General features: G+C 40.2%; 1 protein-coding gene across 7 annotated transcripts in view; it reads left to right on the forward strand.

The window, feature by feature from the left end:
• The window catches only part of NEDD4 (NEDD4 E3 ubiquitin protein ligase), a 153311-nt gene that overhangs the window by 108706 nt on the left and 29020 nt on the right, over positions 1-15585 (forward strand). For 6 of the 7 annotated variants that reach the window (XM_057542378.1, XM_057542377.1, XM_057542373.1 and 3 more), the window contains 8 exons: positions 56-223; positions 4043-4108; positions 6997-7116; positions 8687-8890; positions 10122-10202; positions 10429-10483; positions 10580-10638; positions 11686-11751. In XM_057542378.1, coding sequence (XP_057398361.1) covers positions 56-223; positions 4043-4108; positions 6997-7116; positions 8687-8890; positions 10122-10202; positions 10429-10483; positions 10580-10638; positions 11686-11751 — 819 coding nt within the window. Of the gene's footprint in view, positions 1-55; positions 224-4042; positions 4109-6996; positions 7117-8686; positions 8891-10121; positions 10203-10428; positions 10484-10579; positions 10876-11685; positions 11752-15585 lie in introns of those variants that run through there. The other variant, XM_057542376.1, reaches the window with a different exon arrangement.

A 15585-nucleotide genomic window follows, 5' to 3' on the forward strand; every position in this document is an offset into this window, starting at 1 on the left:
TGTTACAGCAGTAGATTGAGGTATGTGTGGCTTAAGCTTATTCTGTTCATTTTAGAACTGGGAAGTTATAAGAGAAGATGAAGCCACCACGTACAGCCATCAGGCCTTCCCCTCATCTCCACCATCAAATAACTTGGATGTCCAGACTCATCTTGCAGAAGAATTGAATGCCAGACTCACTGTTTATGGAAATTCAGCCACTGGCCAGCCAGTATCCAGCTCAGTAAGATGGTCTTAGATTTTGTTGGAGCTTCAGGATTTTGTATTATATATTATTCCATTCAGTCTCTAAAGACTGAATGTTATCTTTTTTCCTCCAGTTTTATTGAGATACAGTTGATATAACACGTTGTATTAGTTTAAGATGTACACCATAATGATTTTATATATATGTTGCAAAATTATAACCACAATAAGTTTAGTTACTATCCAACACTTCACAGGCTTTTTTTTTTTTCTTGTGATGAGAAAAAAATTGTCTTAAGTTACACGTAATAATGTGTTAGGGACTTTGGTACTTCACAGCACGGCCGTTTTCAAATATCCCCACTAATAATAGTATGAAGCAGAGTCATGGAAAATCCAAATGGTCATTGGAGTCTAAATGTCCATTACATAAATCAGTGCCCTCCAGCCAAAGGCTGCCAGGAACACACCTGTAATTGAACAAGTTGGGTTTATTACTCATTTCAGCAAGGGGAAAACACACCACGAGTGTCTCAGTAGCAGTATGTTAGGAAAGACTTAAAGGATTTGGGCTCATGTTAATCAGTTTTGAGGAGGGTTTAAGGAAGCAGGACTTTGCTCTGCATTGGATGCTGTCAGGAAACAGAGATTATTCTGTGATTGGGTATCTCAAATCTTATCTGTAGCGAGACTAAAGCTATATTTAGCAAAAAAGCAGCAGTCACTTATATCTGCCAGGATAGGGAGATAATTGGTATCTTGTGGCTTGGACAGTGTTCACATTTTGCTGTGTTTAGGCATGATTACAAAGTAGTGTTGATTTTGTCTTGATGATGCTGATGAGTGCCAGGGTGGGTCCTGGGTGTTTAGGGTTACTTTTCTCCTTCTCAGTTATACCACACATGTCACCAACACACATGTGAATAAGAGCTGATGTACTTTGACTAAACAAGAAGATAGATGACCTTCTCACTCCAGCAACTGCTTGAAAAATTGCTGTCTGTGGGGTCCAGAAGCAAGTATTCCAACATACACTGCCCTGATGAGGTCCTTGTGGCTAACTCTCTAATCTTATCAAGGGAGACCTTTCAGTGGAAGACAAAGAGGCATCTGAGGATGCTGTGGTCATTTCCAGTTGGAATTCCTTGCTTTTCATTCAGTTAGTAAATATGGAGGGCTGACTGCATGCAGGTTATATGCTGGTTAAAGTATCTTCAGAATATAGCCCACCTATCTGTTTAAGTATTGCCTATGGCTGCTTTCACACTAGATCGACATGGTTGAGTAGTTGTAGCAGAGACCGTTTGGCCCACAAAAAAATATTTCCTATCTGAACCTTAACAGAAAAAGTTTGCCGACTTCCGTTCTAGCACCTCCCTTAAGAAGCTTCAATGTAGACAGTTCTATGTAAACGCCTGTGCGAATATCCAAGAGCAGGTCTGCTTGCCTGCTCCCTTCCCCTCCTTTCTTCCATCCATCTATTCTATCTTCCATTCATTTCATTTTTTTTTTTTTTAATTTTTTTTATTTATTTATTTATTTATTTATTTATTTATTTTTGGCTGTGCTGGGTCTTCGGTTCGTGCGAGGGCTTTCTCTAGTTGCGGCAAGTGGGGGCCACTCTTCATCGCGGTGCGGGGACCGCTCTTCATCGCGGTGCGCGGGCCTTTCACTATCGCGGCCCCTCCTGTTGCGGGGCACAGGCTCCAGACGCGCAGGCTCAGCAGCTGTGGCTCACGGGCCCAGCTGCTCCATGGCATGTGGGATCTTCCCAGACCAGGGCTCGAACCCGTGCCTCCTGCATTAGCAGGCAGATTCTCAACCACTGCGCCACCAGGGAAGCCCCCATTCATTTCATTTTATTTTTTTGTCAGAGGAGTGGGAAATGTCAAAGACTTAAAGGATAAGCTATGTTGATTTGCTGGTGATAAATCACGTAAGATCCTATTCCCTTTCTTCCTGTTATTATTATTTTTTTAAATTATAAAACAGGGAGATCAGCTCGGTGCTTTGTGACCACCTAGAGGGGTGGGATAGGGAGGGTGGGAGGGAGACGCAAGAGGGAGGAGATATGGGGATATATGTATATGTATAGCTGATTCATTTTGTTATAAAGCAGAAACTAACACACCATTGTAAAGCAATTATACTCCAATAAAGATGGTAAAAAAAAAAAAAAGTAAAAGGTGGCATCCATACAATGAAACACTATGCAGCCATTGAAAAGAATGAAGCGTCTTTGAATGTATATGTTGTATGGAACAATCCCTAAGAGATATTGCTCAGTGGAAAACACCAAGGTACCGAACAGTGTGTTTGGTACGTTACCATTTATAAAATTATTTAAATGACAGAGAATAAATATGTGTATCATATTTCTTGAAAACTAAACTAAACTTGTTAACATTGCTCAGCTCTGAAGAGAGGAACAGGGTAAACAGGGCATATATCTTTTGTACCTTTTGAATTTCATACCATGTGCGTATTAATTCAAAAAAAATTAATTTATTATTTTTAAAGTATTATATGGTCATGGTTAAAAATTGAAACAGTACTGAAGTCTGTAAAGTAAAAATTGAATCTTCCATTTTACCTCTAACATGTGCTCCCTCAATTGCCATTAATGGTTTGGCATATATAGTTTTAAACATTTTCTACATATTCATAAACATGTATGCACAGACATATTTGTATATCATTTTTTTAACCTGAGATCATCTTGTATGCACTTTCTGGTAACTTACTTTTTTTACATACTGTATCATAGACATTGGACCATTTCAGTAAATATAGATGTGCTCTTTTTAAAACCAACAACAACAAAATAATCAAACATCATTCCCTTGTGCAAGTAACCCTTAAGCTATTCCTCCAGTCTCCTTTGATGGACTTTAGATTGTTTACAGTTCTTTGTTATTGTAAACAATCCTACAGAGGCTCCTCTGACTTAATTTATACATATATTATAAATTTTAATGTCATTAAGTAACAGAACTAAAATATTTCAGATGGCAACAACAGCGTGCATATAAAAACACAAGGAAAGAAAAATTATGCGAGTTCCAGGGAACAAGTAATCTGGAATGTCCAGAGGGTGGGTTGTGAGGTTGGAGGGCTGCAGCCAGCAGGAAGAGCCAGGTCCGGAAGCTCACTAACATTGTGTTCTGTGCTGTAGATTTTATCCTAGTGACTGTAAGTCATTGAAGGGCTCGGAGTGAGCGAATGATGTGATGAAATCTGCGCTGCAGAACGCTCTCTGGCTGCAGCACGGGGTATGGAGAGTAGATTTAAGCAAATAAGACTTGGCAGCAAGCACATCTGTTAGGATGTTGCCACAGTAATAGTCAAGGTGATAAATGATGAAAACTTGAAGTTTAAAAAAAAGTGTAAGGGAAATGTGTTTGAGAGCTAGTAAAGAAATAGAATGCGTAGGATCTGGTAACTGACCCGGCTGTAAGGGACAGGAGTGGGAGAAATTGGGGGCTGACCGATGTCTGCCTAGGGCAGCTGCTGGCCTGCCCTGCTGCCCACTGAGATGAGGAATACCTGCGAAGGAACAGGTTTGAGTGGGTGTGGACAGGGAAAAGCTGAATCCAGTTTTGGACACAATAAAGGGTTCTCTGTTAGACCTTCAAGAAAAAGTGTCCAGGAGACAGTCTAGGACTCGAGGGACAAGTGTGAGCTGGAAGTTGGAAGGCATCGGCGGGGGTGGGGTGGTGTAGAGCGAGGCTGAGAGTGGGTGGAGTGGGTCTTCTTTCTTCTGCCCCATCATACCCACCCTGCCACCTTATCTGCCATTCAGAGACAAAGCAGAGACCTAAAGTTATTATCGTTCTTTTTTTTTTTTTTTAATAAGAATCATTCCAGCAGAAGAGGCAGCTTACAGGCCTATACTTTTGAGGAACAGCCTACACTTCCTGTGGTGAGTTTTAGCCTCTCCTCTCAATCCTCAATAAAAATATAAGACGCAGCAACTTTTTTTTTTTTTTTTTTGGAGCGCTGAACATGAACGTTTGATCCAGCACAGCATTTGGGCTCTGGGGGACGAGGTTGAGGGAGGGGAAATGGGATAGGTAGGCCCTTTAAAGACAAAAGCTGGAGAACTGTCTCTCCCAGCATGAGAAAGCTAAGTCCCCATGTGCTGGTGGGTAGCGTCTGGGCTTGGCAGGTGAAGCGCTGTGTGGGCTGGAGGTGTGGCGTACAGATCGAGACTGTGGTCTCCAGCGGCCTCTGCTCTGTGCCTGACCCATGGCATCTTGCGGCTGTTTCCGCCCCGTGCGTGAAGCTGCGTCAGGGGCCGGTCCCTCAGGCAGGTGTGCCCTGGTGTCGGCAGGCTTGGCGGCCAGGATGGACTTCATCAGCCGCTGAGGAGCGGTCTGCTGCCTCCTCCGTAGAATCTCCAGCCGTGACCTGGGCTGGAGCTTAGACCTAACAACGTCATGGCCTCCATCCTCTTTCTGGCTCAACCGTCATTGCTTTGAGTTTGTCTCTTCCTCACATGGTCTCCGCTTGTTTTTTAAACCAAATGTAAGCACCCAGGCTCCTGGCCCTTTCAGCCTCCTCTCCCTCTTAGCCACCCACAGACCCCCCCCCCCCCCCGTGCCACCTTCCCTTCTGTCTGGGCTCTTCCTTCCAAATAGCCTGCGTCCCTGTCCTAATTCTCTCCCCATTCTGGGTCTGTGAGTGTTCCAGTTCTCCACTTAGACTGGCCGCCTCACTTTTTTCCCACCAACCATTTGTGATTTTGAATGGCAGTCTGTATATTAATTTTGAAAAGCGGGGATTGTTTTTGCTTTCACGGGAGTTCCAGCAAAGGAATGCACAGGCCCAGAAGTCCTCGACCTAGGAGTGGCTCATCTATCTAAAAAGGTGGCCCTGCATCAAGAGAGGGACATGGACCCTGTGCTGAGGAAGGAAGGGGTACCCACCTGTGCAGTTGGCCCAGTCACCAGTGACCATCAGCGAGAGGGTGGATGCCACGGCAAGACTGCCCTCCCCAGCCTTCCTCTCGCGCTTACTACCCCGTGTCTGGCCACCTCCACTCGCCTGGAGCCACTTAAGGAGATCCCTGGTATTTCTCCCGCCTCGCTCCATCATCTCCTCTATGCATTGAAACTGGTGAATTTCTGATTGACTGACAGGCACTCATCCAAGAAACTATTTTAAGTACACCAGATGAGCCACAGACTCTAGAGATGATTTACATTTTATGTACTGGAAAAGCTATTTCCGTGCCCTTTTTCTTCTCAATACATTGATTAGAGGTCTGTTTTGTTTGGTTGTTTGTTTACAGCTTTCTTAAGGTATAATTTACATGCCATAAAATCCACCCATTTTTAAGTACACAAATACATGAGTTTTAGTAAATGTATGCAGTTGTGCAAATATCACCGCAGTCAAGTTTGAGATTCTCCCATCGCCACAAAAAGTTTTCTTAATCCTAATACCTACTCTCAGCCCCAGGTGAACACTCATCTGCTTTTGTTGCTAGTTTTGCCTTCTCTAGAAATTTCATATAAGTGGAATTATACAGCATGCCGTCTTATGTATCTGGCCTCTTTTCACTTCATGTGATGTTTTTGAGGTTTATCCATGTTGTGACATGTCTCAGTAGCTCATGATATTCCATCGTGTAGATACGTCTACTACATCCCATTTATCTACTCACCAGCTGTAGGACATTTGTAAAGTTGGGCAAATTTGAATTCCATTATTTTGTAGACTCACAGCTCATCATAACTGTCAGCAATGTACATCTACCCCCATACATCTAGGGAACGGTATATCTAGTGAACAGACTAGTGTGATAGTTTTTATATGTAAGAGACATTAGGGAACCAGGCCAAACCTTAGAGAGTCTAATCTCTAAGACAAAATGGGTACTTCCCTGGTGGTCCAGTGGTTAAGTCTCCGCATTTCCAATGCAGGGGGCGCAGATTTGACCCCTGGTCGGGGAGCTAAGATCCCACATGCTGCATGGCCAAAAAATTTTTTTTTTAAATTAAAGCTCATGGAAAAAAAAAAAAAAAAGACAAAAGGAAGGCCAGACCTGGACTATTTTAAGTAAACCTGGAAAACTAGACCTCTTTTGTTCATTAGTAATAAACTACAATAATCAGCACGTCCCCAGCCCTCACAGAAAGAAAGCAGGGGTAACTTTGGACTTGGCACATATGGGTGATAATTTCTGTAGTTTGACTACCTGGGTTCAAATCTCAGCTCCACACTAGCAATGTTATCTGGTAGGAAATTGCTTCCATTTTCTAAGCTTCAATTTCATCCTTAAGTAAAATGGGCCAGTAATCTTAATTATCTCATTAAGGTTTGTGTGGAGGTTGAATGGCATGATCTGTGTTAAAGCACTTAGTGTGCGGTGGTTATTACTCTCATGATTTTTAGTGTTATCATTCTCATCATTATTATCTGTTCTACTTGAGTTTTTTTTTTTAAGTGAAATGCTGTACACTTTAAAATATGATTTAAAACATGATTCATTTTAAGGAGAGCTAGCAGTGGGACTTCCCTGGCTGTCCAGTGGTTAAGGCTTCGCCTTCCAATGCAAGGGGTGCAGGTTCGATCTCTGGTCGGAGAGCTAAGATCCCACATGCCTCGCAGCCAAAATACCAAAACATGAAACAGAAGCAATATTGTAACAAATTCAATAAAGACTCTAAAAATGGTCCACATCCAAAAATAAAAAATCTTTAAAAAAATAAAAATAAAGAGAGCTAGCAGTGAAAAAGGGATGTGGTCCTTTTGAAAAGGATTCTTTCTTATTAATATTTAATTATTCTGTTATTCTTCACTTAGCTCTTGCCTACTTCATCTGGATTACCACCAGGTTGGGAAGAAAAACAAGATGAAAGAGGAAGATCATATTACGTGGATCATAATTGCAGAACTACTACCTGGATAAAGCCCACTGTACAGGTACCCTGCAATCTATCCATTAATGTGTTTTCTTACATAATTTGAACCATCATATTTCTGTGGAAGCTATTACGTCACTTTGTAGTATATGCTGGATGCTTCTAATTATTTTCTGATATTGGTGCTAATTGTCTGCCATTTCCTGCAGATCTCTAATATACATGAATCACCACTTGTTATTATGTAAAACAAGTCCAGTTGGGAATAGGAGGACAAAGTAAATGATCTGGTCCACTGGGTAATTGTGTAACTTGAATGGTTAAGATCATTATTTTGCTAAAAGATAATCTTGGCGATTAGTATCTTTCAAAGAACTTTGTCATGATGACACTTTGTCCTTAGCAACCGTGAGTGCCTTTTGTAATATTTCCTTGTAAGCATTTAGGAAAATATTTTGTCTTATCACCATGTCTCTTATTGAGAAATTTTTTAAAACTGAAAAGTACAGAGAATAATATAGTAAATACCCATTTTCTTTTTTTTTTTTTTTTTTTTAATGAGGATCTTGAATCAGATGCGTATGTTTGATTGATTGATTGATTGATTGATTTTGGCTGTGTTGGGTCTTCGTTTCTGTGCGAGGGCTTTCTCCAGTTGTGGCAAGCGGGGGCCACTCTTCATCGCGATGCGCGGGCCTCTCTCGTTGCGGAGCACAGGCTCCAGACGCGCAGGCTCAGCAGTTGTGGCTCACGGGCCCAGCCGCTCTGCGGCATGTGGGATCTTCCCAGGCCAGGGCTCGAACCCGTGTCCCCTGCATTAGCAGGCAGATTCTCAACCACTGCGCCACCAGGGAAGCCCAATACCCATTTTCTTAACACCCTGAATTTACCGCCATTAACAAATCATCATATGTTTCTAGACATTTTCTTTTTTAAAATAAAATCTTACAGATAAAACTAAATTCCTTTTAGCCAAGCACTTGACCCCACTACCCAGAGGGAACTACCATCGTGAGCTTGTTGGGGATTCTTCCTGCCTATTTTATGTACTTAATAAAGAGCTAAACAATGCAAAATGTTATTTATGTCCATGTGTCAAGTTTTGCAAAGATGTGTTATATAATTCTAAATATTTTTTTTGCTCACCATTGTTTTAAAACCCTATCATGTTGTTTTATTTATAAATCCAGTGTATTTCTTTTAACTACTGCCTTATATTTCATCACATGAATGTATTACATTTCAGGTATGCATTTCTGTAGTATATGTTTGTCATTCATTTTGTCTTCCCAGCATTTGAACCCACTTTTTGTGTATAGGAAATTCCCACTCTATATGAGTCTTCTGGGTGAGCAAAGACAACCTTCTCCACTTGGCACTGCAGCTTCCCTCGCAACTAGGGTTAACAGACTGACGGTTAACCAGCATTCTTACTGCTCAAGAATTAGCTGAGAAATAATAAATTATTTTAAAAACAAACTTTGACAAAACACTGTATTGGAAAAATGAGCCTCCAATCTTTAGGCCTATTTATAATTGTGTGTGCTGTTTGCAGGTTAAGTTACCTTTTTAACCACAGCTATTTGTGTGTTCTCTATAAACACTGCAACACGATTAAATTAACGTGCTAGGCCACAGTGGAGACCAGTCAGCTGCCGTCAAGCCAGGGTTCTTCTGCAGGCCCTCACCCACAGGCCCCCACGAGTGACGCAGCACAGCAGGTGACCCAGCCATCTGAAGTGGAGCAAGGATTCCTTCCCAAAGGCTGGGAAGTCCGGCATGCACCAAATGGGAGGCCTTTCTTCATTGACCACAACACCAAAACCACCACCTGGGTAACTTCAGTGCTCTCCAGTTTAAATTTATAACAACAATAATAGTCTCTCATGTGTAGTTCTTGATAATCTTTAATTATACATTAATATACCCTATATTTCCTAGTCCTCATTTAGAGATATGTTGAATTCTTAATAGGATTATTTCTATTCAATATGTTTATGCCTATTTTTAATATTTGGGGGGACTGTCATGGAGATACATTTACTTCCTGTTTGCAGTTTTGGGGTTTTTTTGTTTTTTTGTTTGTTTGTCTTTGTGTGTGTGTGTGTGTGTGTGTTTTTGGTCACACTGTGCGGCTTGTGGGATCTTAGTTCCCCAACCAGGGATCGAACCCACACCCCCTACAGTGCAAGTGTGGAGTCCTAACCACTGGACCCCCAGGGAATTACCATGTTTGCAGTTTTTAGCTTACTAGCCATGAATACTGAGGAGGATATTTAGTCATAATCCTTTCCCTTTATATAAGGCTTATAGTTCCAAAGTACTTTTGAATCCATATCTCATAGTACCCAAAAAAACTTATGAGACTAGGTAGAATAGGTATTTTTATTTTTAGATAAGGCTTAAAGTTGTTGAGCAGTTGGTTCACCACTAATTGAAAAATTACTGAAAATCAGCAGCAGATGAAGAGATTTTGATTAATAAATTTGTTTAAAACACCAATATACCTAAATAAAACTAAAATTATACAATAAATGATTTAAGAAAATAATATTAAAATTATAATATATATCAATAAATCCAAATAAATTAAATTTTGTTCTTTCTTTCAACAATTTGAATTGCCTTTAATAACCTTTTTGCGCTTACCTTCCTATCTTTCAAAAATATTAATAATTTAACACCTTAGCAGCTAGGTGCCTAGAAGCATGTTCAGGGCCTCAGAAATAACATGTGCTCCAGTTTTATGTCCCACTCTTACACCAGTTTTTATTTAGAGAAGAGCCCTAGATAGTGACACAATCCATAAAGAGTGGGCAAAATACTCCAGATGGTTTCTGTGAAAGAGGTAGTGAGTTAATACTGATCCTCCTCTGAGATCTGAGAACTGAATTTTGTAGCATGTGAGTGATAGATTTTAGATGAGAACCTATTATTTCATAGAGTAAGCAAAAGAAATAAGAGTGATAAATCCATTGATATTAGAAAACATAGTAACAGATTGACTTTCATGATTTTAAAGTTTGTGTGTGTGTATTGTTTTCTTTATTTACTCTACCAAAAAAGGAAGATCCAAGACTGAAAATTCCAGCTCATGTGAGAGGAAAGACATCACTTGATTCTTCCAATGACCTGGGGCCTTTACCTGTAAGTTTACAGAACTGCTACCCATCTAACTTGGCTATCTCAAACATTTGTATTTTGGAATACAGTAGTTCTTTAACAACTATAATTAATATTATTGTTGAAGTGTTGATGTCTTCTACTAGGAATGGAATATGCAAATTAAATCAACCATATAACCAAATCTATTTCTCTGCCCATACATCGAAAACCCTTTCCTAACATAATTGAAATCTATTCTTCATTATAGCCAGGATGGGAAGAAAGAACTCACACCGATGGAAGAATCTTCTACATAAATCACAGTATGTGCAATGTGATTATTTTCATTACATTATCTTTTGCAGTATCGAATTTTGTGCGTGAGGATGGAGAACATCTTTTTTTCTCTCTTTCTTCAGATATAAAAAGAACGCAATGGGAAGATCCTCGGTTGCAGAATGCAGCAATAACTGGACCAGTAAGTCTCTTTGTATCAGGATCCTCTGATGGGGTTGTCCCCTTACCTGTCTCTTCAAGGGCATTTGATCAAGGACATAGCACTAAAGGTGTCGAGAGGAAAGCACATTTGCAGATCTCCCCTCTCCCCACCGCCCATACACCAGGTCTCAGTTATTTGAAAAGAGCATATAAAGTCATTATCCTTACTCTGCGCGGCAGCCTTGTGAGACCAGTGAGCCAGATAGTCAAATGCTAAGGCAGTGGGCTGCCGTGCTCAGGCTGGTACTTGCCATTGTCTGAAGAAGAAGGCTGGCAATCCTCGGCAGATCAGAGGAGCCAAGAGTGTATCTGGTGAGGAAGCAGAGAGCACCCTGTCAACTCAGGGTCATGACTTGATCTTTTTGGTTGAAATCGTTGTAAATACCGGTATATAAGACGTACTCACATTTAAGTACAATTATTACCATGTATGATATTTACACTACTCTTTTGAGTCAGATTAATGATAGGAAAATCATTTTTCTCGTTTATATAGCTTCTTTTTCCAACTTTAGTTTTTCAGATTTTAACTGTTTCCTAATTCACAAAAATAAGTAAAATTGAAGATACAGTTCTTGTAGATTACTCTTCTGACTCCATGTTTAGTCTTTTAAAGTAATGGATAAAAAAGGCAACTCCTCAGAGTTCAAGCAAAAAGTATATTTTTCAAATTGTTCCTTTAATGAAGAAATCACTTTGAAAGCCTCTTTAGAAATGGAAATTTTCATTTCTAATATTTCTCTACTTGGAAGACATTTCCTGTTTCTGGCCTGTTGCATTTCAAGAATATTGTATGATGAAAATTACAGCCATAGGAGTTGCTGAATACAATTTTATCTTAAACAGAGAAATTAAAATTTTTTAAATTGTATATATGGTTTTTCTTTGAATTAAACTTTTCTTTTCAAATATTCTCTTTTAATGCCTTTAACTTATATTCATCAAATACCCAGAGGGGAGTTTTTTAAATTGTTCCAGAATGAAACAACTTAAACCTTCTTTATTTTTCCAAAATTTTCAACTCAAGGCAGTGCCCTACTCCAGGGATTACAAAAGAAAGTATGAGTTCTTCCGAAGAAAGTTGAAGAAGCAGGTTAGTGATACTTATAACGAGTTCTCAGGAATGATTGTCATATAGACTGAAAGCATGGGAAATACATTTTAAAAAGTAACACAGAATTTATTCTATATATTAACAACTTTGAATAGTTTCTTTTAGGGAAAGGATGTGTATTTTTTGAGTACCTGTAATATATGATTAGAGACCACAGTTATTTTATGTCTTCATTTTTCAATATACCTTGTAATATAGAAAAATAGTATTAGAAGTGTGCTTTTAAAGAGCTCTAACCTGGTTTCCTCGTGGGTTTGTGGGGTTTGGGTTTTGTAGAAACTAAGCAAGAGTAGCTCAGGAGATTATCCCCAGGCCTGGACTTAATTGTGTAGGAGGACTCTCTGGATTCCTTTTCTGCTTTGACTATTGTTTTCCAGTGTTAGTCATTCGTTATTTACAGTTTCAAATATAATATATCTCTGCATAATTTGACAGTACAGCTGTGGTTGGAGCAGTCCTCTTATTGCTTGTCTCCTTCTGCTTATCAGAAATGTTCACTACTCTCTTTTCCATCACCACAAATTCATTATGTTTGGAACTAAACTCATCTGCCCATCTATTTCATTTCTGTTGGTGATGACTATTTTTTTTTAGTAATTTTTTAAAATTGAAAGATTCTTTAAATTCCATAGTGCTTTAGTTTTCAAAGGTTTCACACACACGATTTCATATAACTCCATAATAACCCTTCCCCCCACAACCTCTGTATTGCCCCTCCCCGGTTCCCTCTCCCCCTGGTAACCACTAATTTGTTCTCTATATCTGTGAAGGTGATGACCATTTTTTAATGCCTTTCTAATTTGCTCGTGCTTTTCCCCTTGCCCTGCAGTTTAGGAGTACTGCCACTAGGTGGCTCTATTGGGTTACACTTACTTGCCTTCCAAGCCTGAAGCCTGCTTTTCCAGATTCAAGATGGTGGGTCTGCTTCCACAGATTTTCTCATCCTAAATTTAACAACAAAAAAAATGAAATATGATAGTTTTTTAGTGCAAATATTTTATGCCTGAATAAAGTCCTGAAATGTCATCAATGTTTTAAACTCATTTTCAATAATAATTTTATGTTAAAATCACTCTGGAAATTTGTTTTCTACTTCTTAAAATTATTTGGGATTTTAAGTCTATTTTGAGTTACTTGTCCGGTAAATATTTTCATTCTTAATGACAATGTACTGGTGGAATAGAAGCACTAGCTTCTCCATTTGCCAGTCTGAACACTTATAAGCATGTTACAGTATCTAATGGTTGATGAGGCAACAGGTCACAGAACACAAAAACCATAATGAAAGCAGTAATATTTATTGAGCTCTCACTCCATACCAGGCATTTTTCTTAACAAGTTACATGTATTATCTATGTGTAATCTCTACAATAACTCTACAAGGAAAGGACTATTATTATCACATTTTAGATCTGAGGAAACTAAGGCTCAGAGAAATTAGGCAATATGATAAAGTTCCATGGTTATTAGTGGCAAAGCCAGAAACAAACCAAGTGGTCTAGCGCCAGAGTCCATGCTCTTAAGCCACCTGACATATCAGATTGGTGATTAAGAGAAGAAATTACCCAGAATGCAACAAAGATATATAAAAAGATTAAAATTATGAAAGAAAGCTTAAGAAGCATGAAGCTGTTCCAGAAAGAGAGACTGGAGAGCCTGAGGAAGAGGCTGAGAATCTGAATCCTCAGTTTAACAAAATGTCCCAAGCAGGATTTAAAAAATAAAATCCCGGGCTTCCCTGGTGGCGCAGTGGTTGAGAATCTGCCTGCCAATGCAGGGGACACGGGTTCGCGCCCTGGTCTGGGAGGATCCCACATGACGCGGAGCAGCTGGGCCCGTGAGCCACAATTACTGAGCCTGCGCGTCTGGAGCCTGTGCTCCGCAACAAGAGAGGCCGCCATAGTGAGAGGCCCGCGCACCGCGATGAAGAGTGGCCGCCGCTTGCCGCAACTAGAGAAAGCCCTAGCACAGAAACGAAGACCCAACATAGCAATCGATCAATCAATCAATAAATAAAATAAATAAATCTTTAAAAAAAAAATAAAAAATAAAAAATAAAATCCCTATCTGGACACATCACAGCAAAAGAGCAAGATGGAGATGAAACTATCTAAATCAGTGCTCCAAAGCTTTGAGCTGTCTTTATCCTTTTCCTCTGCCTCATCCTTAACATCTCATTAGTTAGGAATAAGGGTGGCTGATCATTACTGAGATCACTGCATGCCTGGTATCGTGTCAGCGCAAGAAATGCGTTATCCTAGTAAGTCCTGAAACAGCTCCCTGAGGGTCGATATTATTACTGTCCCTATTTTATACGTGAGGAAATTAAGCCTTCGAAAAGATGTGTGAGGTGAAGCCAGGACTTGAACACAGGGTCCACTGACTCTAGAACCCATGCATGGTCCACCACTCAGCTCAGATGTGGAAATTTCTCCTTCAGCCCTCTCTTCGTTGCCACTGCTCACTCACCTGGTCCATTCGTCTTCTCTCACACCGTCTGTGTCAGGGGTCTTTCACTGACCAGCATGCCTCTTGTCTCTCCTTAAAAACACCCTTCACACTCGACGCCATCAGCCTCTGAGAACCCACCAGTCCGATCCCGTGGCTTCCTGCTCAGCAGCTCTTCCTGGTCAGCCTTCACGCTGTCTACACTGTGGCCTCAGACTGCTTCTGTACCTTCTTGCACTCTAATCCCTCCTCTCCCTCCCCTCCTCCTTCTGTACCGTCCAGCTGTCAAATGGCTTAGACCCTTCCTGCATGCTGTTCCTCAGTCCCTCTCTCCCTTCCCCTCTTGAAGCCTCCTAGATTGTCTCACTTGGAATTAATAGCTCAGTCTTTTTGCCCACAGAACTTTGCTTCTATTTCTATTTTAAATCTCAGAATTAGTAACATTTACATTTGTTTCTCACACACACCAAATTATAAACTCCTTGAGAAAGTGACCACATCTTCTTATGCCATGTTTTTACTCCCTTCTCCTCCCATCTCTGGCCCCACTGCGATACCTACCTAGCATGGGCCTAGCCCAGAGCGGGCCTTCAGTAAATGCTTGCTGAGTCACCTGCACTGTTTGCCTAGTGCCTAAAATTCTAAAATTCCTTTTCTCCAATCTTACCACTTTTTTAAATTGCATAAGCAGCAGAGGAAACTGATTATGTTATGCTTATATCGCTTATGTATCGCTTAAATATATTGATAGTGAAATTGATTTTTTTTTTCCCTTAGAGCTAGCCCTCTTTTTGAAGTGACAGAATATTTATAGTATGTTTTCTTTTCATGGTTTCCACTTGAACGTTGCACACAAAGCACTCAAGAATAAAATATTCAGATATATTTCTATGTAATTTACAACAAGGTCTGCCTAAAAGCATAGTTATCTACATTTGTCATATAAGCAAAGTATGTACAAAAGATGAGTGAGGCAACGGAGCTCATTCACTAAGAACAGAGACTCAGGAGCTAAGACTTTCTTAACTTGTATCTTTAGTTTCTTCACCCATAAAATGAAGACAATAATAGTAGCTTCTTCATAGTGTTATTATGAGGAGTAAATGAGTTAACCCATTAAAATTCTGGGAACAGTACTGGCACAGTCTGTAGATGTTAGCACCTGTTAATGAGTGAAGCGGGCAGGCTCCAAGGAGGAAAAGTGGAGGGCAGGGAAGAACCCTGAGCCAACAGGCAGACAAGTAGCAGGCAGTGGCTAGACTGACTGCAGGTCACAGAGTGGTCTTCTTCATTGGATCTTAAGACGGAAAGGACGGTTCATGAAGTGCCTTCACGTGAGCCTAATTACCACCATCAGTAGCTGCT

The sequence above is a fragment of the Balaenoptera acutorostrata genome, chromosome 3 (genome assembly GCF_949987535.1).
Source record: "Balaenoptera acutorostrata chromosome 3, mBalAcu1.1, whole genome shotgun sequence".
Lineage (NCBI taxonomy): Eukaryota > Metazoa > Chordata > Mammalia > Artiodactyla > Balaenopteridae > Balaenoptera > Balaenoptera acutorostrata.